Source organism: Stegodyphus dumicola, chromosome X2 (genome assembly GCF_044657685.1).
Source record: "Stegodyphus dumicola isolate Sdum_Otavi_A_Nest chromosome X2, ASM4465768v1".
Lineage (NCBI taxonomy): Eukaryota > Metazoa > Arthropoda > Arachnida > Araneae > Eresidae > Stegodyphus > Stegodyphus dumicola.
In genome coordinates this window covers 48,107,663-48,134,915 of record NC_140781.1, presented here as the reverse complement: position 1 = coordinate 48,134,915, position 27,253 = coordinate 48,107,663, and the positions used below count along the sequence as shown (strand labels likewise).

General features: G+C 35.1%; 2 protein-coding genes across 9 annotated transcripts in view; one reads left to right on the top strand and one right to left on the bottom strand.

Moving 5' to 3' along the window:
• The window catches only part of LOC118197781 (uncharacterized), a 120,993-nt gene that overhangs the window by 53,370 nt on the left and 40,370 nt on the right, over window positions 1-27,253 (bottom strand). For 7 of the 8 annotated variants that reach the window (XM_035369346.2, XM_085809899.1, XM_085809901.1 and 4 more), the window contains exons 2-3: window positions 22,289-22,489; window positions 13,238-13,409 (exon numbers count right to left, since the gene is read on the bottom strand). In XM_035369346.2, the coding sequence (XP_035225237.2) occupies window positions 13,238-13,346 (109 nt within the window). In that variant the 5' untranslated portion in view covers window positions 13,347-13,409; window positions 22,289-22,489. The remainder of the gene's footprint in view (window positions 1-13,237; window positions 13,410-22,288; window positions 22,490-27,253) is intronic. The other variant, XM_085809900.1, reaches the window with a different exon arrangement.
• The window catches only part of LOC118197731 (UPAR/Ly6 domain-containing protein rtv-like), an 85,855-nt gene continuing 83,502 nt past the window's right edge, over window positions 24,901-27,253 (top strand). The window contains exon 1 of the mRNA XM_085809903.1: window positions 24,901-24,931. Within this exon, the coding sequence (XP_085666029.1) occupies window positions 24,916-24,931 (16 nt within the window). The 5' untranslated portion in view covers window positions 24,901-24,915. The remainder of the gene's footprint in view (window positions 24,932-27,253) is intronic.

Genomic DNA, 27,253 nt, shown 5'->3' with positions numbered 1-27,253 from the left:
GGGCTGATGAAATATTTCATGTAACTGATCTCATGCTTTTTGCAGTCACCGTAGAAAAGTACATTTCGAAGAATCATGTGCCACAGTGTTACAACTGTCACCATTCTTCCGAAAACTGTCATTTCTTGGCTAAATGTGTTAAATGCTCTTTAGACCACAAAACTATGGACTGCCCGAATAAGGGTAAAATGGAAAAACCTAAATGTGTGAATTGCCAAAAAAATCACGTGGCCTCATATCGTGGGTGTGAGATGTTTCCAAAAAATAGATTAAATGCACCAAAAATAGATAGCACTGTTAAAAAAGGAATTTCTTCCGCAGAAATGGCTAGGAATCAGGCTAATTATTTTAATAATAATGCAATGACTCAACCCTCATCGTCTTCTGCTGCATATAACGAGCACTCAAAGGCTAATGATCCTATTAAATTAACTGATCTAAGCAATGCATTAAAAATTTAAATGTTTCAAATAATAGTAAGCCTAATAAGAGCTCTCCTGCTAATGTTATGAATAATTTACAGGAAAAATCACAGGGCTCTGAATTTTAGAATTTATGATAAATATTTCAGAATTTAACAATATATTAGGATTTAATAACATTAGAATGATGAACAATGTATTTAAAAAATATTTACCAAAGCTTAAAAATTTTTCTGATTCTGTATATTAATTATTTATGTTTTACGAAATAGTTAATGAAATTAATAGTAATGCCTCTGAGTAATAATATGTCTCTTACTATTGTAAAATGGAAAGCGAATGGATTGCTCCCGAAAGCTTACGAGCTTAAGGATTCTTACATGAATTTTCCCCAGATATTGTACTCATACAAGAACACATGCTTGGCCCTCAAAATTATTTTCGTTCATGCAACTACATCACTCATCGATGGGACAGGCCTACTGCTGGTAGATACCCCCAGAGGCAATGCACGAGGTGGATTGCTAATTTTAATTAAGCGCTCCCTTTCTCCCCATGTCACACCATTACCACAACTTTTAGTTATTGAAGCCTTAGCTATTACACTCACACCAAACACTTCACGTCCAGTCACCATTATCTCCACCTATTTTCCCATACACAGACCTGTAAATTCTGTGAAAGCAGATTTACACAAGCTATTAAGCACTAACAATCGAGTCATTATAGGTGGAGATTTCAGCTCACACCACCGCGAGTGGAATTGCTGGGATATTAACCCACAAGGACGCATAATACACAACTTTGCCCAAGCAGCCAATGTTAACCTAGCATTCCCAGTTAAACCAACACACTGTGGGATTGGTAGACCCTCTATTATGGATTTCTTCATTTTAAAGAAAATCAAACTCTCCAAGACAGGTTGAGAGTATGTCAGAATTATCTTCTGACCATAACCCAGTTATGATGGAAATTTCTACCAATACCTTCAGTACACAACACAAAAGGGCCCTTATTACTAACTGGGCAGGATATGCCAAAGCTCTAAGCAACACTCAATACCCAACCAACACAATACAGTCGAGAAATGAGTTACATGCATTCACAGAAAAATTCACCGAAGAAATGCACGAAGCACTTATGAAGAATAGCAAAGTTGCAAGGAAAGAGAAAAGGTATAAAAATAGTGCTATTCGTGAACTGGTACGGGAAAGGAATGGCAGCGATCGAGACGTCCTTTGGATAAAGCTTTAATGAATCAGCTTAATTAACGATTCAGGGCTCTGTTACGTAAACATGCATAACTTGACTGGGCCAGACACTTAGAATCGCTCTCTACGGATGATAATTCCCTCTGGAGTGCGGTTTCTAAATTTAAACGACGCTACACCGGTATTCCGCCCATTAATGGCCCCAACGGGATCGCTTACACTGATTTTGAGAAAGCTGAGTCTATTGCAGATCACTATTCTTAATTTCGCACACACTATATTCTCAATTTCGCACACACAACATTTCACACTCTCAAACAGAACTCTCAGTTATGTCCCTCATTACACAATTCCAATCAAGAACATACACAAACAACACACCCTTAATCACGCTATCAGAAGTTAGTAGTTATATCGAGAAGAGAAAAAAATCGGAAAAGTCCCGATTGGACAGAATCGGTAACAAGATGATAAAAGAAATGGTTGCTAAACTGCTATGTAAATTCACAAAGCTCATCAATGCTATGATCAGAATCCAGTACTTCCCAGCCAATTGGAAGACGGCTATCATCTCGCCGATACTGAAGCCGGGAAAAGACTCCACCCTCGCCGCATCATACAGGCCAATAAGTCTTCTCTCCGCACTCAGTAAGATTGCTGAAGCTGTGATTTTAAAAAGAATTCAAAACTTTCTGCAGGACAACAACATCTTCATCCAAGAACAATATGGCTTCAGACAGAAGCATTCCACCACTCACCAACTCTACCGAGTGACGGAGATGATCGCCGAAGGATTGAAGAATAAACTCATTACAGGAGCTCTCTTTCTCGACATCTCGAAAGCTTTTGACTGTGTTTGGTTACAGGGGCTCACATACAAATTAATGACTCTGGGTTTCTCAGATTACATCATAAACCTCATTGATTCCTATCTCAGTGATAGAACATTTGTCGTTCGTTATAACAATATCCACTGCACACGAAAAGTAACTCTTGCTGGCTTGCCGCAAGGAAGCTTACTTTCGCCAACCTTGTTTTCAGTTTATACGAATGACATCCCTTACAACCCCCTCAATACACTAGCATTATATGCAGATGATACTGCGATCCTCTACCAAAACGTGTCTATGGCCGCAGTCGTACAAACACTATAAGAACACATCCATGCACTAGAGTCCTGGATGATCAAACGGAAAATTAAGATCAACGTCGAAAAATCTGAAGCTGTCTATTTTACCATCAGAAGAAACATCGACCTGGACATCATGCTAAAAATGTATGATAACAGCATTCCCTGGGCCAAGCAAGTTAAATATCTTAGTGTCATTTTAGACCAAAGACTCACTTGGACCCCACACTTAAAAGTTTCGGGTTACTAAAGCATTACTCAATCCCTTAATTGCCCGAAACTCCGTTTTATCTCTTCAAAATAAAATTCATGTATACCAATCCATGTTACGTCCCATCATTACATACGCCTGTCCGGTCTGGGGTTTTGTATGTGACTCAAAAATGAAAAAAAAAAAAAAAAAAAATTCAGCAGAGTCAGAATATCAGACTTAGGAGAATGGCAAATTGCCCCTGGTATATTAGAAACAATGCTATACATAAAGACCTTAAAGTTGAAAAAAATAGTGTATGCATTGCCAAAATAGCAGAAATTTTTTTAGAAATATTGAAAAAGTTGATAACAGCTCGATTCCAAATATGAATTATAACTATGCAGATAACGGAAATAGAAAAAGACCCGGAGCAGTACTCCGGCACCTAAATTAATACGTTGTTTGAGTCATGAGATTGAATTGTGATTTCTTTTACCCCTGAATCTCTTTACTTCTTACAATTTTGACATAATAATGTAAATAGGAGGAAAAAAAAACTGCATTACGCAGGTTCTACATTTGGATGTAATATTCTTAAAGTTATTTTACTCTCTTTCCCCTACAATATTGTTCAGGTTTGCCAAATTATTTCACTCCTAGATCTTTTTGCTGCAGATATTTTATTTTATTTTAATATTTTATTCCTGCTATGAAATCTACCTACGTAGATATGTTAGATTCACATTTCCCCGCCCCCTGACCAATGCCTGATTAGCAAGATTAAGCAATTACTTTCCAGGTACACAATTGGACCATGTGACCCAGTGGCTCCACCCATGTCACCGAAGTTATTCTAACTTCATCCTTCTTCGCACATTTGAGCGCCAGTCAGCCGTAAAGGAAGCATGCATCTGCCAAGATATGCGATATTATGACTTTCGCCATGACGTTATTGCACGAAGCATCTCCAGACATCAGAAGTAACTGACTCGAAGATACGTCTAAGTGCAAGGCTCATTAATGCTTTTCACGAGATTTATTCTCAGTTAACCTTTACCATGTTATGTTAGGGAAGCCATGTCCCTCCTTACGGCATTATACGCAGGATGAGGCTTTTTAGCCCAGGAGCCTAACACAACGTGCACCGTACCTGAGCCTTCAACCTTCATTGAAGCTACTTTAATTCAGCAGGCAAATCCCTCCCTCACCCCATTTTTGGCTATCCCTCTAAATTAGTATGGCAATGAAAAGAGTCCCTCTCCCTAGCACACTGAGGATCTCTCGCTGACCAATCGCCTTGTCTGCAGCCTATGCTTGTTCTCTACCCCTCCTAAATTTAGACTTGCAGAAACACTCAATAGGGATGGCACTGCTTATGCTTCCCTACCCAAGTTTTCACTACCAGCTCTTCCCTCACTCCCCGAGGTAAATATCTGCGCGACTCGTCTCTGTATTCGATTTCGAACTTGTCTACAACATCGACAGGACTTTTTCACAAAATTAACAACATCGACAGGACTTTTCCACGAATTAACATCATTGTCATGCTCGATAACAATCAAAAAGTGGAATAATTTTTGCTCTACCGGGATAGGGTTTGTTACCCGAGAGCCCGCAACAATTGAACGCTTAGTTCACGAGAAGGGAAGGAAAATAGAAGTCTAACCTCTCTTCGAAGTAGGCTCTAGCAACCATTATTCCACATACTATGGACAGGATAACAACAACCACCGTCTCTGACGTGTCCTTACTTCTGGCAAACAATTCACATAAACGATATTCTCACCAACAAACACTTTTCGCTGCTAATTCTTCAACTATTCATGTTTATGGTAAAAAGAAAAAAACGTTCTTTGAATTTCAAATTAAGACGACAGTTTAGTTGGACTTTTCTTATAGCAAATGTTAGTACACCCATTCCTGGAGCAGATTTCCTCAATTTCTTTGAATTGGTGCCTGATCTCAAAGATTTAAAACCGCAGTTTCAAACTGTGAGCTACCAGAAAAATGCAGACATTTTTTCAGTAAAAACTGTTTTTAGTGAAACATTCCACCACAAAATTTTAAAAGAATTTCCCTCCATTTCTAAATTACCAGATCCTGTTAAACACAACACTGTTCATTACATCATAACTAAAGGTCCACCTGTGATTGCGATACCTCATCGGCTGGTTTCAGATCACTTAAAAATAGCAAAATATGAATTTCAAACTATGATGCAACTTATTTGAAACCTTAGAGAAGCAATTATGCATCCCCACTTCACTTGGCTCCAAAAAAGGGGAACTTTAGAATGAAGACCTGTAGGAGATTATCGTGCGTTGAACGCCCAAAAGATAAATACCTTATTTCATGTTTAGCCGAATTTACTGCTGCATTGCACGGTACTAAAATTTTTAGTCATGCTGATTTGAATAATGCGTACTATCAAACAACAATTAATCTCGCCGACATTCACAAAACCGCTATATGTATACACCATTCGGTTTATTCTAAAGTATCCGTATGCAGTTCGGCTTATACAACGCATCCGCGACTTTACAAAGTATTATGGACAAAGTCATGCGAGATTCGGAAGGTGTTTATGCTTTCGTTGGTGACTTGCTCATAGCCTCTAAACATTCCGAGGAACACGGCAGGCAATTGAAAGCCTCATTTTCAAAACTTATAGGAGTATGGACTTTGCATGAATGTTTCAAAATGCACCTTTGATCAAATATCTATTGATTCTTAGATTTTCACAGTAGTGCAAAGAGAACTGAACCTCTTCCTGACAAAATCAAATGTATTTTAACTCAACCTACCACCCTTACTCAGCTTCGCCGATTTTTAGGTATGTTTAAATTTAACAGATATTTCATACCTAAAGCAGCACACATTCTTTCTCCTTCAATAAAACTGTTAGAAGGACATATCAATAAAAAGAAATCTCGTTCTCGTGTTCAGGATTCATCCTCACCGTTAAATTGAAACGAAAATCCTGAACAAGCCTTTACTGTTGCCAAAAATGTCATTGCCCAGGCTACTCTTTTGAGACATCCTATTCCCAAAGCCCAGTTAAGCATTTGGATAGTGCTTCAGACGTCGCAAAAGGCGGCACTCTTATGCAGTTTTCTCAACAAACATGGGAACCTATAGCATTTTTCTCTATGAAACTGAATAAAAGTCAACAGAAATGTCCGCCTACGACAGGGAATTATTTTCAATTTATGTGGATCAGAAACCATTAATGTACGCTTTTAAGCAGAATCCCCACAAATGTTCACTTCGGCAGTTACGTCATTTAGACTGTTCGCACATTTTTTAGACGATTTTCATTGTATTTAAAGAAATATTTTACCTAAAATTTTTACTCTTCGATATCTTTCTACACTGTAACTTCCAAGACGATAAACTTTTTGTAGTACCGGAAGAGGTATTTTATCCCATTCCTTTCGAACAGCTTTTCAAAGCTCAAGAAGGTTTGTAGGTTGACGTTTGCACCATCTGCTGTTTAGATGTCCAAAAGTGCAAAAATCCATGGATTCAGAGATTTAGTATGGATATGAGGAAAGGGTTATGGCCTTGATACACGTTTCTTGTTCCATTTCTTCCAGGAAATTAACTGTGGATTTTGACGTGCGGCTGCTTGCTTTGTCTTGACGTAGTTTTACTGATTGATGGTACTGTTGGTAAAGAGATGATATTTCATATTTCAAAATTGGATGTAAATATGTTCCTGATAATATGTGGAGTTGATCTTAACAGTTTTCTCCACTCTCTTTATTTTTAATTTACCGTTACATGAAAAACCAGCAACAATCATAAATCCCTCAGTAAAACTTTTTTTTTAGATTCTTTGAACCATGTTTTAATACTTTTTTTTCTCTTTGATGATAATAAATGGATCCATTTTTACTGCAATCATTTTAATGCACCCAAGATTTATCTATTGTGACACTTTTTGTGAAAAACGAAAATGGAATTTTCGTCTGGATAAATCTTTCTTATAAAGAGTTCTGCAGCGCTTTCCGCGTTCGGCGATATGTCGTGGAGAAAAACAATGCACATTATGATTTTTCGTCTTTTTAAGATTTAAATCGGCATTAATCACTTTGTTTACAGTTGACACTGAAAATTTCAGTGATTTTGCAAGAGTCCTTTGACTTGCGCATTTTCTTTTAACATACAAGATCTTACATTTGCAATATTCCAAACATTCCGTTTTCCCCTTGAATACGTATTTGGAACAATTTTTCCACTTGAAGCTAAGTGTTGACAACATACCCATCATAGCTTCAGATATAAAAAAATCATGGCTTTCACAACGTTCCTGAATAAAGAGTTAAAAATAATTTTCTTCGGAAAGAGCACAAACGTAACCTTCCATCCATTACTTCTAAGAGTGCCATTTTGTATGAAAACAAAACTCTAAAAACGAAAATTTACACTTTCAGAAATATAGTTGCCGTTGAATTTCTAAGTGGATTACTTGTCTTTATAGGAAAGCAAAATCCTCCAAAACGTGTGCGAACAGCCTCAGCATGTTTCAGTATTGTACTGATATTACGCATGTGCAAGGTTCTAAAAACGTCGTTGCCGATGCTCTTTCGAAAATCGAAATTGATTCCATAACAAAATCTTCCTTTTTGGATTTAAAAAAAAGTTCCGAAGCTCAAAAGCATGATCCGGAGAACAGAACGGATCGTCTCAAAAACAATACATCATCTTTGAAACTGGAATTCAAGCTGTGCCAATACTCGGACGGTAATATTCCTTGTGACATCTTTACAGACATTCCTCGTCCATTTGTTCCGAATTCCTTTCGCAGACTCATCTTTAATCATCTGCATAACCTATCGCATTCAGAAATTGCAGCTACTACGAAATTTAAATCATTAAGGAGGATCTCTAGAGATCTTGAGCAGAACTGGTGTATGCGACAACTCACAGGCTGCCTGTGATATGATAATGCCATCTAAGGTATCGCCATGTGATACTGAATTCATCACTAATCTTCGGCAATACAATGCAACAACTAAACCCAATAGCGACATCTGCACATTGCCAAGATAAGTATTATGTAAATTATAGCTTAAAATCGGGTATACATGCATACTTACGTCTCGATCGACTAAAGCCACCGCTGTGCCAGCCATACTCAAGTCCGCACAAAGTCCTTAACAGAACGGACAAAACTTTTACAATTGAAATAAACGGCCATAAATCGACCGTGTCTAAAGACTGTAATACCAGCCTATTTGCTTTCAGACTATGAGTTGTCTGAACTGACACCAAACAAGGAATTAAAGACAGGTCAACAAAATAAATCTACTTTCGAACTCTCTAAGACACAAACTGTCACAAGATCGGGAAGACATGTTCACTTCCCAAAGAAACTTGCTTTTTACATTACAATTTAATAAAATTTCGAAATTTATTAATATTTCTTATTATTTCATTTTTATGAATGTGCATTATTACATTATCATATGGTGAGTCGCATTTTAATCTAATTTTATATCCTAATTTTGTTATTAAGAGGGTACTCGACAGAACGGATCGTCTGAAATATTTCATAATGTGACGTCGTTTCCTTTGAGTTGCCATCAAAGGGAATTGGGGGTTATAGCTCTGGTTTATAGCGATAAGGAGCGTGCCTTGCCCCCCCCCCCCGCGTCTCTGCCGATAAATACTCAACTCTAAGGAGAAGTTTTTGGAAAAGCGCAGAGGGAGAGCAGAAACCGGCTGTCGAGGAGTAGTACGCATAACTGACTTGCAATAAGGACCAATTTTTATTGTGTATTATGTGAGCAGAGAGAATATTCATTGTGATATGGACAAGAATTTAGTGGATACGACGATGGTTTCTACATATACACATCACCGAAATATGGGAACAGACAATACAAGAGTATTGTTCAAATTTACCACAAGATTTATTAGTTTAATAACATTAAATAATAAATAAATAAATAAATTTTATATCTAAAAGATATGCATGGTAAAACACATACACCTAATTTTCTTTCATCTAGTATTTGAAATTACTCTATTTCTGATATCCTATTAGAAGTTGCATTATCTTTACATAAATATATTTTTTTAATTTAATAGATCTTTACAGTAAAAGAGAATAGATTGGTGCATATTTTAAAATAAATAGTCATATTTACGCGGATAATTTTCATATTATGTAATTGTGCAAAGCTAGCTGATTAAATGAGCACAGTAAAGCATACAATGGCGATATGTCAAGAAGGGATGACTTTACAAAGAATTTCATAAGGAATTCGGTCTTATATTAATGTTACACATGAAGACCACCTCCCATGCCATAAGCACACTATATTGTCAGGAAAATATTCCAAGAAAAAGAACCAGTTTTAAACAGCTTTATCAGCTCAAGTAACAGTGGACTTTCTTAAGCATACAGCTTTCCTAGAAAATTTGTGTCATCTATGCAAGAGCTTTTCTGAAGTATCTTCGTATTGAATCTATACATTCCTATTCCTATTACATCTTGAAAGATGTAATAGGAATGATGTGCTTTAAGGGGTAGGAGAATATGGCAACAACTGTAAAGGGCAAGAAAACATAAATTTTCAATAGTAAAATAAGCAGTAATAATTAAATAGTAAAATAAGCAGTCAAAAGTGAATGCTGGTACCCAATAAGTATGAAGCACATGGTGAAAATTAATATTACTAATCATGCATACTTACAAGAATAATTGTCGACATTCATAAGAATTGTTCAAATGAATGACCATCAACTACAAAACAGGCATCACAGCAGTGTCAAAGCGATTACTGTGCTCTTTGGAAAACACCCAAACATATCACATACTTTCATAGTAGTGATGAAAATTCTGCTGGCACAATCTTCAGGAAAGTCAGTCTGGTCAATGTGATGTATGTATTGCAGTTACTGGTTATCCATTTAAAAAAATTTGTAAATGTCAAACAATACTTCCAGCAAATATCCATGACAAAAGATTTTGCTTTTCATAGTCATAGTTACAGTGTTTCAATAATCATATTTCACCTCACAGTGCAGTATGAAAATTGCTACTTTGTTATTATCTATCACCTGTTACAGCTCTGACCATCAAACATTATTCTTACACTACGGACTGCCTGATTTAAATAATTTCACCTTGCTCTCTTACAGATGTTACATACAAAGATATTAATTTAGTTTTAAAACTCATTCCAAATTCAGCTGAGAAAAGTAAGTTTTATTTTAAGCATAACTGTTATTCTATATTTATGTCTTTTTCTATATTGTAAAAAATGCATCTACATAATTGGGGTTAAGCATTAATTTAAATTGCACCTGCTCAATTTTTGTTTTGTTTTGTTTATTTTCATAGCTTCTAAAAGGAAAAATTATTCCTAAACCTGTGAAACTGATGTTTAAAATTGGGCATTTTATTTTATTTAACAATTATTAAATAAAATAATTGACAGAGGCAGCAAATAAATAAAAATTTGTAATTTATCGTTAGTAAAAGGAAAGAATCCAGTATTGATAAAATATACATTTTTACAAATAATTAATTAATATTTACAAGTAATCTTTTAACTCTTCAAAATCCTCCATTACCCTCCAGTTCAGGTTTAAGGTAGTATTATAATACCATAAAGAGTTAAAAAATTAAAAAGAAAAGTTAATGCCTGCCTTTTTAATGTAGAAAAATTAATAAATTGTGTTGGAACCTGGTTATTAACTTGAACATTAATTAGTTTTATTATTTCTTCCTTTAAATCTTCTATTTCAGTACATATACTTTTAATTCTAATTATTTGGCTATAAAAAGAGTTACCTATTACTTTTTTAGAGATATTATAGTTCCAATTAATTAGTTTAATAGTTTCAAACTGGAATGCCCTCCTTTTATCATATAATTTAATTTTGTTGTGTTTAATTATGAGCAGGTCTAGGTATTCAATATTATCTTGATTCGTATTAGTTCTATTAAGTGTTAAACTATCTGGGTAAATTTTGAATTGCTCAAAAGCAGTATTATTATTGAAAGTTAGTTATAATATCAATGTATCTAAATGTATTTGCAAATAACTTTAATTCATTCTTATTCAAACTAAGTTGGAATTTATATTCATTAGCAAAAAGAAATGGGTTACATATTTGTGTAGAACTGTTCGCTCCCGTTAGATTTCCTTTCACCTGCTGAAAGATCTTATTATTGAATTTAATGTAGTTATTAAATAATGCACAATGGAAGTAAGTTTTCCATTTTTCAATTCAGAGGATGCTTAGCATGTCAGGAAAAAGTTGTGGGAATTGCATTAAACTAGTATAAATTTCGTCCAATGGTAGAGAAGTATAAAGGTTTTCAAAGTCATAGCAGTTAATGTTCTTGATTTCTAAACTTTTAAATTTGTTGAGAACTGTAGCGGTATTATAATTAATTCAACTATAGTTGTGCTGCTTGTTAACTAGGTAACGAATTAAAATACTGATTTTTTAAAGTTTAATTGCAAATATGTAAGCTATATTCTTTTTATAATTATTTTTATCATTTGCTATAAATCTAAATTTGAGCGGTGATTCATGGAATTTTGGAAGAGCATACAGATTTGCTAATCTACAAATTACACAACCATCTAACTACTTACCATCTAACTACGTATTGTAGTTAGATGGTTGTATAATTTGTAGTTTGTTATGAATTGCTTTAAGCTTTTTTGCTATGACATTTTCTTGTGTATTGATAAGTTTGTGAGTAATGGCATTATTCAGTTCATTAGTGAGACATAAAAAAATTTCAAATAATGCTGAAATTATAACTGGCTTTGTCAATTTTGGCGATTACGAATTTTTGTTTCAAATCTTGTATTAGAGGATTGAGAAAATTCCAAAGTAAATTGCTGTTAAATTCAATCCTTTGAGTTCATTTCTTCTAACACTACATGTTTCCAAGCCATAAAGGCAGAATTTGGAATATTTAATTTGTAACTAGTTTTAACTATGAACCCGTCAAGATTTTTTTCAAAACTTCTAAAACATTGACTTTTGCCAATTTTCAGTACTGGTCAAAATTTTGTACCTTTTTTCATTACATGTCTTAAAAGCTGGTTTTGAGCCACTGTTAAATTGCCAGTATCGATATGTTTATGAAATTCGTCTACATAGTCTTTATATTGAAGTTCTTTGCAGTATTAATGGGCTGTAGAAGCTAGATCATGGTGGTTAATTCGAAATTTGCCATAAGGTTTTTAATGCTTGAAAGCTAGTGAGATTTGTACTTTAGTAGCTGGAAATTGTTGTAGACATTTTCTGAAAATTTTGCTGAACTGAATATTGTCATAGTTCGGATGTAGGAAGTTGAATGTGCAGTAATATTTATTGCACTTGTTAGTGGTAGAGAATTTAAAATTGCAAAAATCTATAACAAGGTCTTTGATTATATTGGGTTCCGTAAATTGCTGTTGAACAAAATTTATAAGTTTCATTAAGAATTTGTGCTTACAAGTATGCAACCAATAATGATATTTTTGGTGAAATTTTCAGTTAGAAAGTAATTATTAATATTATTGCTTAACTTTACTGTATCTATTGTATAAAATAATTTATTTTTCTGTTTATTATCTGCTCTGGTCCCTTGTAATTTTTTTTACTGAATAATTTAAAGTGGCTGTAAGTTGGAATTGCAGAATTTAATTGAATGTATTGGTTGAAAGTATTTCGCCCATATGGGTAAAGTGTTTTGAATTTAAGCATGTAGAGTGACTCTTGAAATAATCTTTCTTTGTATTCAGGCACAATGTCCAAAATTTGAACAGTAATTTTGCTGAAATCCTGTATTACAATTATTTCAGCCTACATACAGTCTATAAATCGGATTTACGAATCTCTTTCATTATTTTCATAAAATTTAGTTATTTAAATCTAACACTTATGTTTATTTTTGGGTAAGGTATTTTAAATTGATTTTGAAAACAGAAAAATTGCTTGATGATGGTGATAAAGTTTTGCCCATTTTTTTTTTTATTTCCGAAATATTACACACTGCATTATATAGCATAGCATTTAAAATAATGCACATTTTTTGTTTGTTAAATTTTTATGCATTTATATATCTAACACGGAAAACGTTTTTGTTGCTGATGCTTTGAATTATTATGTTTCAAGAGGTTTTACAACTATAGATAAAACCTTTTACATATGTTTCAACAGATATCATTATTCAAACGTGTTTAAATTTTTATGCAGAGGCTAATGTTAGAGGTGAGAGAAATTTTGCAATACTTTAGCTAATTTATTACTTAATGTATACCTTTATAATGAAAGTCACCTGGTTCAAATATGTGGGGAATTGTTCCCCTTTCTCCAACAGATGGCAGCACTATCCAGAACGTCATTTCTTTTGCCATCACAAAGAACATTCTGGGATTTAGAGAGCGTTCTGTTTCTGAACGATGCTATGAGACCAGCATATGATGTAGTCTCTGTAATAACAAAAGCAATAATTAATAATTAAAATTATGTAGTTGTTAAAGAATTGTGCTTTATGCTGTTAGCATTTTTTCTTCTTTACACAAGAAACTTATGCAACCGATCTGATTATAAAAATATGTGGCACTGCAAACAACCGCCGTCACTACAACTGATGACCCTGTGAAAATTATAATAGCAAGGTCCTGCACAAGATTATCTACTTCTCAACGAATGCTTTTCTTCACATTGTGAAAATTTAATAGAACTATTATTGTTCAGAGTCACATTATTCTTACTTCCGTTTTGCATCTCTATGCAAACCAAAATTGCCTTGCATTATTCTTACAAAGCAGACAGCTACTCGGATTATTTGCTATTACGTACTCAGCTTCCTGCGAAATTTGTGAGAAATTTCCTTTTTTAATCCCCGTGGACTGTAAATAACATTCGTAATCAAATTTTAGTTACGTATCAAATTGAGCTATGTCGTTGAGTTCTAAATAATTCTTTTTCTTGCATTATTTTTATTTTATGCAAATCATTTATATTTCTAGTACCAATATTATGCCAATTTAGTTTTTCTCACCACTAGTGAAATTCTGAGATTATATGTGTCACATTTATGTAAGCTTTTAATTTCACTTTCATATTTTATTCTTGTGTCATTTTCACATTACCGGAATTTTCTGTATTACATGTTGAATCGATTCCGTTACAATGTCTTTCTCGCAAGACAGTACATCCGAATAAATTTCACGTATGGTGGTAAAACCACCATCATTTTGGAAGAATAATCCCGTGCTATGGTTTATTCAGCTGGAATCACAGTTTGCTCTTGCTGATATTGCGGAGGATCTCACAAAATATAATTACGTAGTAACGGCAATCAACTGTGAAGCGCTTAACTCTGAATCGAATATAACACTCAATCTCCCGGATACAAATAAATATGATAGCCTCAAAAAATGCCTCATTGAGGCCCATTCTAAGAGTGAATCTGCTAAAATTAAAAAATTACTTCAGGGACTTGATATCGGCAATGAACGCCCTTCTCAACTACTCACACGTGTGCGTACGCTAGCTGGTCACAACGTGGGAGATCCCTTATTAAAGTCACTTTATGTTAATAGACTTCCTTTTAATACACAAACAATTTTGGCGGCTTTAAATGAAGACCTTTCAAATCTTGCAGCCGTGGCAGGTACATGAGCTATCCACATCCTCTACCTTAAACAATGTTAGTTTATCCCCAGATGCCAGTAGTAATTTGTTGGAACAAAAAAGAGCCGACTTGACCAAAGAGGTTAATGTAATAAAGGCATCAGTTAAGTGACATCATAATCGATTTCGGAGTCGTAACAGGAAACCTTGCACACGCAGCCCTTCACGAAATAACTCACAGCTTTGTAATAAGGATCATTGTTTGTATCATAAACAGATTTGGGGGATAAGGCAAGAAAACGTAACCCCCCTTGCACGTAAAAACAACCATAAAACTAGAACGGCATTCGCCCGCTGGCCACATTAGCGATCGCCTTATTAACCGTATCCTCTTGGTTGACCCCAAATCCTAGTTACACTTTCTTATAGACACTGGCGTCGACATTTCAGCCTTCCCTAGATGATGTGGCCCTGACTCAATAAAGTCAGACAAATTCGTTTTGTATGCAGCAAACGCTAGCCAAACTTCGAGCTATGGTAACAAGCGCCTTACCTTCGATTTTTGGTTAAGACGTCTTTTTCACTTGGGATTTCGTAGTGGCTGATGTGAAACAACCAATCATCGGAACTGACTTTGTACAGCACTTTGATTTGCTAACTGATGCCCTGAACTATTGCTTAGCTTACACAAAAAGTCCCAGTTGACCTCTCATGGCACAATTTCTGATTATAACCAATATCATCTAAATTAGCCATCCTTCTTCAGGACTGCAAATTCTCACAGATCCTCTCTCAGTATCTGCAGCTCACCAACTCTTTGCAACCCAATCAAGACCCTCAAACCCCTGTAATTTATCATTTTATTGAGACTAAAGTACCACCAGTCTACCAAGCCGTGGCGTCTGTCCGCCAATATCCCCCAAGCCATGCAAAAGAATTCGAATTCCTCATGTCTCAGCGTGTTATTCTGCCATCCAAGAGTCCATGGGATATCCTTCTTCATATGGTCAAAAAGCCAAATGGTGAGTGGCGTCCCTGTGGTGATTACCACTCAATACAGCCATTGTACCCAATGCCTCACATCCAAGATTGTAGTTTTTTAATGGAAAAACATCATTTCAACTCTCGACCTTGCCTGTGCATATTATCAGATTCCAGTGCATCCTGATGATATTGAAAAAACGGCAGTAACTACCCCTTTTAGCCTAACTGAATTTGTTCATATGCCTCTTGGCCTAGGCAAACCTTCCAGTGTTACACACACTAAGGCTTGTCCAGTTTAGACTGTTGTGTAGCCTATTTAGATGATATAATAGTAACCTCCAAGGATGTGGACGAACACGCTAGGCACTTGCATCAAGTTTTCTCTATTTTGCGTGACCAATGTTTAATGCTAAACCTCGAAAAATGCATACTTGGACAGACCACTGTCTCATTCTTGGGTTGCCTAATAACCCCCTCTGGCGTTCAGCAGCGCTCAGTCCCTTGAACTGAGGAGACCACCGCACTGTTTGAAAAATGCAAAGCTTTTCTCACGTAAGCCACAACCCTAGGCCTCTATGCATGTGGTCTGCAATTGTCCCTGATGGAAAATGCATCTGACGTCGCCAATTCAAATGGTTCAACAACAAAGTTGACCAACCACTCGATTTTTTTCACGGGTACATTCTCCGGTGAAGCAGGCATACACGAGGTACTCTTCCATCAAATATTTTCTTCTTATGCCAGAAGGTCAAAGATTTATTATTATTATTATTATTACGGACTTTTGCTTTTACCAAAAATATCTGACTGCATGCCCCAGATAATTACGTCAACTTAACTATATAGCTCACATCTCGACAAACATAACAGCATGTTGTTAAGACAGATAATGTTTTCGAAGATACTTTGTCCCGCATCCACGGAATCGATGCCGAAGGTCCCGCTGATTTTGCAGCTATTGCAGTCGACCAAACAATAGACGGCGAACTCAAGTCTCTTCTCAGTGATCGTAATTGTTCACTGAAGTTGCAAACACTAAAACTCAGCCCTGATTTACAAATATTCTGTGACACGAGTGATAGGCGGATCAGACCTTATGTTACGCCTAAATTTCACAGACATATCTTCAACTCGCTGCACAACCTCTCATACCAAGCCTTTGCGCTACTAAAAGACTTGTTCTTGCACGTTTCCCTTGGCCATTAATCTCCATGGATATTGCCTTTAGTCTCCTGCCCGTATCCAGTCCAGCGATCCAAGATCTCTTGACATACTAAGAGCCCACTTCAAACTTTTCCGTCCACAACACAACGGTTCGACCATGTACATGTCGACTTGGTTGGCCCTCTTCCGCCTGCACCTGGTCCAACTTGAAAACCCCTAGATTAATCATTCAAAAATTTCAATAGACATGTAGCATACAATTTTGGCAACAGTTTTAGGAAGCTGAAAAACGTTCCAAGCTCTGCCTTTGTTAGAATTACAGAAATAGATCCACTTTTCACTGGATATGCACTTCAGGAAACAAATTTTACAAAACACCTTTAATACATTAGACTCAGGGTTAACTTCCTTCCATAAACTGAAATTGAACACAAGATACAATTGTAGCCTAACACATTTATATGCAAATACTCAAAATCTTTTGATTCATTCTAATGCATTTTTTTAGTTTCAAACAAAAAATGCTAAAAACTAACATGTCTGTTTTTTTTTTTTTTTTTTTCCCATCACGAAGATTTTTGCAGGTGTAAATTATGTTATCAATATACAAAAGCCCGAATTGATCACTCAATACTGCCCTACAAAGTAACTAAACTTCCTGATTGATTAGATAGCTTTTTTTTTTTTTTTTGGTGGAAAATTTGTGTCACAATTTCACTGAACAGTGGCACCTAAGAAAAAATAATTCAGTTTGATGAAAAGCTCCAGGTAGCAATTTGAAAGGATATTTGTAGCAGCAAAAGCATACATGATAAGGATCAATCACATATTCTGGAGTATGTTATTTAACGTTAGAAATTACATCATTTCAATCAGAAGCAAGAAATGGCTAAGACTTGCAAATCAATTTATTTGAATTTTTATCTAATGCAATTGATGTCCTAAATTTAAATTAGCAATTTTTATAATTTCTTGTATTTTTTTATAAAACAATCCAATTCACACAAGTCCCTTTTATCTTGGCCAGCGACAAGAATGAATATAACTATCTCCAGCACTCCTTGGGAGTGCGTATATGAGGGCAATTTGAGAGACTCAACGCATTCTAAAGGTAAAAAGAGAAAAAAATATTTCTAATCAATGTAAAAATAATGACTGCTTGAAATTTAGAAAAAGTATTTGAAAGAAATTTTTAACTGCATTTAATGCATTAACTACCAGGGCTGTGGCGTCGGTAGGGAAAATGACCGACTCCTGGAATTTTAATGAATCCGACAAATTAAAAGGGCAAAGAAAGTCATCCATGAACTTTCATTAAGAATGAAATTATTCTCAGAACAACTGGAGAATTCGAATAAGGACAGTCAAACTGCAGATATTGAAATTGAGTCTCTATCATTCTTTTCTAGTGATGAATTCAATTTTGAGAAATATTTTTGCATAATATTGAAAAGGCTAAGGCAAAGCGAATGAAAATAAAGAACCAAGAGCCTTTAGATATAAAAATGAAAAACTACAAACAAGATTTCTACACAACCTTTGAAGAAATAGGGAAATATGATTGCGCTTGCAAGACACCTCTTTTAGAACTTACAAAAATCTATCCTGAAAAGTTAAAAGAAGTAGCTCTTCCTAACAGTAACAGCTCTTCCTCCTACTCAAATTAGTGTGGAAAGACTCTTCTCAGCTCTGAAATTTATCAAATCGGATCTATGGGTCTCCAACAAAGAAGATCTTGCCGAAGCTATACTGTTTCTTAGAAATGACTAATGCCAGTTTTTCTATTTCATAATAAATGCTAATTAATATAAATATTTTGCTATGTCATCTATTTTTTTTTTTTTCTGTAGCATCTATTACTTCTTTTATATTAAATAAATAAGCTGTAACCCATACTACGTATATATTATTCATTATGTTTACATATATATATTTAAACATAATGAATAATAATGAAAGTTCATAGAAGACTTTCTTTGCCTTTTTAATTTCTTCGTCATCCAAGAAAATTCGCTGTTTCAGATCTACATACACTGATGTGCAAAAATTAAGGACGAGACGGTTTTTTTCAATATAACTTTGTACAAAAGCTTTCCAAATCAACACATTTAATACCGTAAGATCCCCAATACGTAAGGACATGAGTAATGTAAGCAACACTTACTAAAAGAGAAATCAGAGGGATAAAAAGAAGCTTTATTGAAAAAGTAGCATGGAGCGCAATGCGACTGAACGACTGAAGGCCGAAACATCCCTGTGATGGGTGTTCAGCAAGAAACATCCGGTCTTTAATAGGGGATATGATCTCCCCTGACTGCTAGGCAGGTTTCACAGCGTCTGCACATGCTGCGAATGAGGGTGTCAATGAGTTGTTGAGGCATTGCTGCCCATTCGTCTTGCAGCGCCAATCGAAGCTCCGGAATCGTTACTGGTGGTAAGGTACGAGCTGCCAAGCGTCTGCCTAGAAAATCCCATACATGCTCGATGGGATTGAGATCCGGAGATCGTGCCGGCCAATCCATACGTTCAATATCCTCACTCTCTAAGAGCTGTTCGGCAGCTACTGTGCGATGACATGGTGCATTGTCGTCCATGAAAAGGAACTGCGGACCCATAGCGCCTCTAAAAAGACGCACATATGGAAGAAGAATCTCGTTACAATAACGGGTCCCGTTGACTGAACCTGCGTCGAAGATGTGAAGGTCTGTACGACTACCAAGCATGATGCCTCCCCAAACGAGAACACCGCCATCTCCATACCTGTCCCTTTCAATGATGTTCGAGGGATGATTGCGGCATCCCCGCTCTGTCCAGATGAGTATGCGATGAGAATCACTACTCAGACTGAATCTGCTCTCATCTGTAAAGAGTACTCGTCACCATTTATTGTCTCTCCAATTCCGGTGTTCCCGACACCACACAGAACGCCTTCTCCGATGGGCAGGCGTTAGAGGTACACACCGTACAGGGCGTCGTGCAAACAGACCACCACCGTGCAGTCTTCTGGCCACGGTAAAACGCGATATCGGTCGTCCATTCACCTGTGTCGTGTGTCTAGCGATTTCTCCCGCTGTCTGCCGCCTGTTTCTTCTGGCCTGTAAGGCAATATACCGGTCATCTGCGGGTGTGGTTCCTCGTGGACGACCACTACTAAACCCCCGGATAGCTGTTCCTGTAGTTTGAAATTGTCTCCAAAGTCGTGAAACGATGCTGTGAGCAATTCCGAACTCTGAAGCCACACTTGTCACACTGCGGCCTTCCTCCAACTTCCCAATGATTCGACCTCGGGTAAAAGCATCCAGATGTCGTCTAACAGACTGATTATTCGCCATTTCTCGCTGAGGCAGAAACTCGGTGTGATTTTAACTGCTATACGGCGTGCAATCTCTTTGCCAGAAATACTGATCTTACACCGACAGCATGCTTTATACTACTCAGACACTCCCCCATTACGTCTAACTGCATATCTGCGCATGTGCTACCGTACATCACCTTACTTAATTTCCTGATTGGTCTTTCTGTCCGCTCTGCCTCTTCGTTCAGCTGATATGCTAATTTTTCGACTTCGTCCTTAATTTTTGCACACCAGTGTATATTGAACCCAGCAAGATCTCATTGTCTAGCAAACTGGTTTCTCTTTTCTTTATTGAAGAAATGTTTCCTTCTGCAATAAACGCTCCATTTCAGAAAGAACAAACATCTCATTTTTCCATTCTCGCTTCCTGTTAATTCTTCAGATTGCAGCTTTTTTGTGGCTATATATGGTGTAGAAAGAAGAGTTTCCAATTCTGCAAGATCATTCCACAGTCTTTCTGTTAGTGAAACATTAGGATTATCTACTTCTTCTAAAAAAGTTCTTAATTCTAAAACCTCTTTATCATCAAATATGTACTTCCTTATCACGTTGCTTGATCAATAATTGCTCCTTTTCCTGCTCGCTTCCTAAGAATGGCATCAATTTTAGGACTTCTTGCTACTATTGCTGCTTACCTAAATTTACCAGTGAGATTTGTAACTAGATGAATCAGTTTAATTGCTAATGGCAAATATCACATCTATCCTTATATTTATTTTTTAATAAGTCAATAAAATAGAAAATAACTATTTATTAATGTATACAGTTCGTAAATAAAAATAATAATTCAGCTTGTCATTAATTTTTTTTAATTCATTTTAATTTCATTTCAAATTCAAACTGTCCAACAAAAACTGGAGTCGGAGTCGACTTGTTTTTAGCGAATCCTGCTCCGACTCCTTTTACCCCCAAACCTGCCCGACTCCACAGCCTTGTTAACTACTGACAGGATCAAGTCTTCATAAGGCAGTGATTATGACGTTGAAACAAGGGTATAAAAAGAGGGAAAATTTTCACTAACATTTGGAGATAAATGCTGTACAATGAGGAATTATTATAAGAAAAATATCCTCCATAAGTAACATATCCTTAAATGCTGAAAGATCTTTTACTTAAGGTGGGGACACCTGTTTTACCTAATAGGTTTCAGAAATTTTGAAAGTTTAAGGTTGAGAGTACCGTAAAAAAATTTCAATCACGCTTACAATGTGTGTTGGTGCTAAAATTCATTCATTTCTACAAGTAAATGGCTGACTTTTGGAAAAACGTGTTACAATTAAAAAAGCTAAACAAAGGTAGGTTTTTTTTTTATCAACATTTATTTAAGAATGCCATAAGTTATCAGATTAAATTATTTAGGAAATTAAAGGAACATTATTTTTCTTCACTGATGGGCTTGTGACTTATAACTGCTATCTTTATATATACATAAATAAATCAAAGGGAAAAAAAATCAAAAAAAAAAAAAAAAAAGGGGGGGGGGGAAGATGATCTCCTCTTCCCGTCAGACATTAAAATCCAGAGCTGCCCCAAACACTGTTTAAGTTTTCTTAATTGTACTAAATTTTATCCACAAGTAACAGCCATGAAGAAGGTATTCTTAATTTTTGTATAAAATGAAAGTATTAAAGTACAGTGAATTCTCTTATGATGACTACCTCTGAGAGTAAAATACTATTTTCTAACATAATCACACTTTAACATCACTCATTCCAACAAAAGTGTGTTAAAGCAGGTATCAAAATGTTTAATTTCACTATCAAATTGAAATATCTAAATTAATCAAGGAGTTACACTTCCGATAGCAGAACTATTTTCATAGAAACAATAGTTAACTATTCATTAATTATTTTTACTCTTTCTCAGTATGGTGTCATTTATCCTACAGGCTTGATGATTAAAAGGTTATTATACAGTACTTTTAAACAATACTTTTAAATAGTTCATTATACTATTACTAAGTTGTTAATACTGATTCTTTCGTGTGTATAGTTAGTAACATATAGTAAATCAATATTCACTGTACCTCTCTAAGAAAATTTATTTATATATTTAAAATAATCTTAGTAATGTTACACACAGACATAAGTCTTAGTTCTTAAACTGAAAAACACTAGAATCATCTCTCCGTAAGGCAATCAGCTACATATACCACCTGTTGAAAAAATATCAAACCTTTGGTTGGCAAAAATACACTTATTGATTTGGAAAACAAACATTAATTACCTTCAAAGTAGTCTCCCTAGTAATGGATACACTTCTCCCAGTGCTCCTGCTATTGTTGGAAACACCTCTGGAATGCAGTTTTTGAAATGGTGAGCAATTGTTCCATCACATTCCGCATATCTTCTGCTAACTCAAATCGGGTCCCTTTATCAGCATTTTCAGCCAAAAATCACACGGAGCCAAGTCAGGTGAGTACGAAGCCTATAACAAATCAATATTTGGTTTCATTTCCAATTTTGACATTATTGCATTTGATAACGTTTGAGGTTAACAATAGTTTAATGCCCACCTTTTTTTAATTTCATAAACCTTTTATTAATAACCTTACATTAAAATGTTACATTAAATTCATTGCACAAATTAAAATTATTAAATTTAGAAACGCAGGAGTTATTAAGAGGTTGCCTATCATCTTCACAACAAAAGAAGTTTGTACAAAAAGTAAAAATGTAATAAAAATTATACCCAAATATCATTAAAAGAAGGAAGAAGCAATAAAAGATGAGAGGCTAAAATACAAAATATGAAACTTTCAGTCATATAAAGAAATAAATGGTTTAACTTTCTTTTCTTACTTAATTAAAAGTAAATGCATTCTCACATTTACTTTTAATTCCATTCAAGAAATTATGCCACCTATCAAGGAAATAGGCAGGTTAAAAAAATAGTCAAATCCAGTTTAGTCAGTTCTGGCAGTGGGGTGACATCTATTGTATGGACATAATTTTCGCTCGAAGTCACGTACTACAAAAGCAAAGTTTTAGCTTTACTCTTAACTGTGTATAATGTATTTTTATTTTCAATACAGTGATTTAACATAATTTTGTTATAGCAGCAGTGATTTAACATAATTTTGTCATAGCAGCAATGTCTTCTCACATTTCCTTTTAACCACTACATGAGAACTCATGCCAACCACCAAAACTTAAATGACTAATGGGAAAAAATGCTGAATTATTAAAATTCTTCTTACAAAAATCTATAATGACTACATCAAACGAAGAAATCCTTTGTAAGAAAAGTTTGATTAGCAAAAATGTGCCACTTAAACCGCAGTGTTATAAAAAAATGCATGTTTAATAATGAATTCAAATGATACAACTAATTAACTCCAATGGTTTATGCTGTGAGCAAAAGATTATGATTTTAAGAACACTTATAGCATCAGTCAGATGTCCCTTCTCACAGTCATTACTCATTATATCAGTACATTTAAAGATTCTACTGTACTATAAGACAATAAATTGTCAATGGACGTGTCGATGTTTTACGTAGCAGAGAACCACCGTTAATAATAAACAATTCATTACAGCTAAGGTGTTTAAAAAATATCAGTGCGTGATCCATCCCCCCCCCCCAATTCATGCAGGCAAATAATGTACTGCACTGAAATGCATTGTCTAACACAGGGCTTCCTTAAACTTTTTTCAGTTGCGACTCCTTTTTATCACTGAGACTTTTTCGGGACTTCCACAACCCCATAATATTTACGAAAATTTTGTGGAACCCCATAAACACTGCGTAAATCCGACACACGCGTGTGTGAAACTGTCAATTTTTTCTGTAATATACTATTGCAGTTTTAGGTCATTAACTTTAATTTCTAATTTTAAGACATAGAACAATGTGAACATTTTAAAATAAATAACAGACGAAATGACAGCGTCAAGCGAAAAGCAAGTAAAATGAACGTTTCATAAAAAAGGAATGCATTTATAAAAAATAAATAAATAAAAAAAAAATTTTTAAAAAAATGCGTCGAAACGTTTTCCTTTGTCTGTATTGTCTATCTTTATCTATTTTCAGATACATTGTGTAAAAATATTTGGTAATTGTAAAATTATTATAAGAAGTATCAAAACTGCTAAATTTTTTGCGGCCCACAGTTTAAGAAACGCTGGTCTAACACATTGTCATGTATTTAGCCTGTATATCATATTAAGTCTTCTTATCATATTAAGACTGGAAACTTCCTTATAGATATCTCCCCACTCCCTATTCCACCAGTCTAATTTCTTCCTGTTTTTCCTTTGCTGGGAAAGTTGAATCACTTCGTTTCTTCCTGCACTAATCTCGGACAGTCTGAACGTAAGGCATGCTACTACTTGCTTGGTAGACCTCCAACCATTACTCGAGAAAAAGTTTAATGGTTGAAGTTAGTTATATTTATTGTGTCTCCCAAGGACAGACCCAGGGAATATGCCAAAAATGCATGAAGATAATTTTGATAATACGGCTTTTGGTCTAAAAGCTTTCAATTGATGCCAAATGAGAGGATGCCCCATTTGTTAAATCCCTTTGAAGTGAGATGGCGCTGCCATCGCTACTGTTAAAAAAGAGAATGTCATTTTATTTATTTATTTATTTGGCTTCAATGGCGGAGTGCGTGTGGTTGGTTGCCCGAGTGTCTTCTACAAATGAGTAAACTTAAAAATGATAAAATATTATAGTTTAGTTTGTTAATTAGTTAGTTAAATTAGAGTGCAGACCATTTTATTTAATTCGCCGGACCATTTTGAGTGGTCCTGTACAGACGAAGCGATATCAGCTAAGTAAATAAGCTAGTTGTACAACAGGGATTTTGCCATTTTGCTTCCAGAGAATTTATGTTTGTGGATTGCAGCCAGATGCTGAAAGAGAGGGGTAAGTAACCCTTGAAAATCTGTTCATTATTAACTGTTGCATTTAGTAAATTCTGAATTAAGTTTGCGCGGTAGTTTGTTATTATTCATAAGTGTAGCGAAAATGGCTACGAAATTGAAAGATGTTCTCACTAAAAAGAGAATTAAAAAAAACTTACTTACCGAAATTGCAAAAGAAAATTTCTGAGCCAGATTTAAGTGTTAGTGACTTAGAATGGTTTAAAACTAAATTTAACAATTTGCAAAATGAATTTGATAATATTTTTGATTTCATTATTAATTTAAGCAGTGATCTTCTTAAGTAAAATCTTCAGTGAGTAAGATGAAATCAATAGCAGTCTTACTGATATAGAACTTGAAATACTAAATAATAGATTGTCAAACAGAATAAATTGGAAAATACAAAAATTTCTGAAAATCCTGTTGTGCTTTTACCTACATTTTTCAGGAGAACTGCATTCTTGGCTTTCCTTTAAGGATATTTTTAAAGCGAGTATTGATCAGAACCCATATTTATCAGATGCTGTAAAATTGCAAAATCTGAAATCACCACTGAAAGGAGATGCCTTTAGAATAATCCAAACGACAGCTGCAACGGATACTAATTATAAGTTAGCATGGTCTCCCTCTGAGGAAAGAAACTCAAACCCTAGAGAACAAGTGTATGTACATCTCAAAAGATTTATGAGTATTCCCGTTATTCAAAACGAGTCAGTTTCTGCGATTCTAAATTTAATTGATGTTACAAGTGAAGTTGTAAGATCATTAGACTGTCTAGAACAAAATTTAGATGGGGTTTCGTCCATTATATTTGTCTTTATTCTTAGCCAGAAACTTAATCAGAACACTAAGTTATGGTGGTGGGGGGGGGAAATCACAAATTTATTAGAATTTCTAAAAGATCACACGTGGACAATTCAAGTAATGTCCGAACGAAATCAACCAAAGGTTTCTTCGGTGGTTTCACGTGTGACTGAGAAACATATTATTTGGAAACTGAGTAATGCGGAACATAAATTATTTTAATGCCCTAAATTTCAAAAATTCAGCTTGAAAGATAGAGTATGTCAAAAAGCGCAATTTATGTTTCTGCTGTTTTGAAAATTATGGAGTGAGAAATTGCCCTTCAAATTACTCTTGTGGACTATGCAGAAAAAAACGCGCAAATGAGCGAGGAAAAGTATCGATTCCACAAAATAAAAGCAGTTGTAAAATCGCGTCTCCATCGGATCAAAAGTCAGACGCCAGTCAGTCTACGGAAAGCCCGAAACTAAACGTTCAAGAAGAGGCATTCATAAATAAGATATAACAAGTGTTTTATGATAGCTACTAATGTAAATAAAAATTGTAATAGAGTGAATAGAATCCTATTATCGACAACGATTGCGTACATTAAGGGAAATGAAGGGCAAACATTTCCAGCCACTTTGCTTGACAGTGGAAGTATGATCCATCTTTGTTCATCCGAATTAGCTGAAAAGCTTCATTTGCGAAAGGAAAATGTAAGCATATCAGTAGGATGTTTATCTGGGATTTCAACAACGGTGAAATCAAAAATGAGTGCGGTTATTTTAAATAGAGAAAAAACGTACAGTCGTAAACTAGATTTTTTCGTAATTTATAAAACTACTCATTTGATGCCTTCGAGACAAATAGATGTCAGTAATATTGCGATTCCACAAAGAGTTAGGTTATCTGACCCTGACTTTCACAAATTGTGTAGAATTCAGTTACTCCTTGGATCTGAAATATTTTTCGATTTGATAAGATCTGGGCAAATTCATGTATCCAATACAAATTTAGTGTTACAAAACTCAACATTTGGATATTTGATGAGCGGCAGCATTGAAGATTTACCACACGAGAAACAATTAATGCATAGTGGGTTAATTTATGACGATGCCGACACACAGTTGAAGAAGTTTTCTTGATTTGGAATATAAGTTGGTATTAGACATGATCCCAATTCGTACGATGAAGATAAAGCTTTAGAGATATTCAGTAAAGTTGATAGTTTCAAAGATGGGGGTTATGTTGTTAGCCTCCCCTGGAATAAAATTGGGAACATTTAAGGAACAATTTTGGTGTCGCAGAAAAATGAACAAAGATTCTGATGAGAAAAATGCAGCATGATAATGCATTATACGTAAAATACTGAGAAACTTACAGTCGTATCTAAATCAAGTATAAAAGAGTATCTAAATCAAGGGATAATAGAAAGAGTATTACATACTACGAAATCAGTAAACAAGCTAGTCTTTTACATGCCGCATCAAGCGGTTTATAGAGAAGAAAGCATTACGACAAAAAATGCGTATTGTAT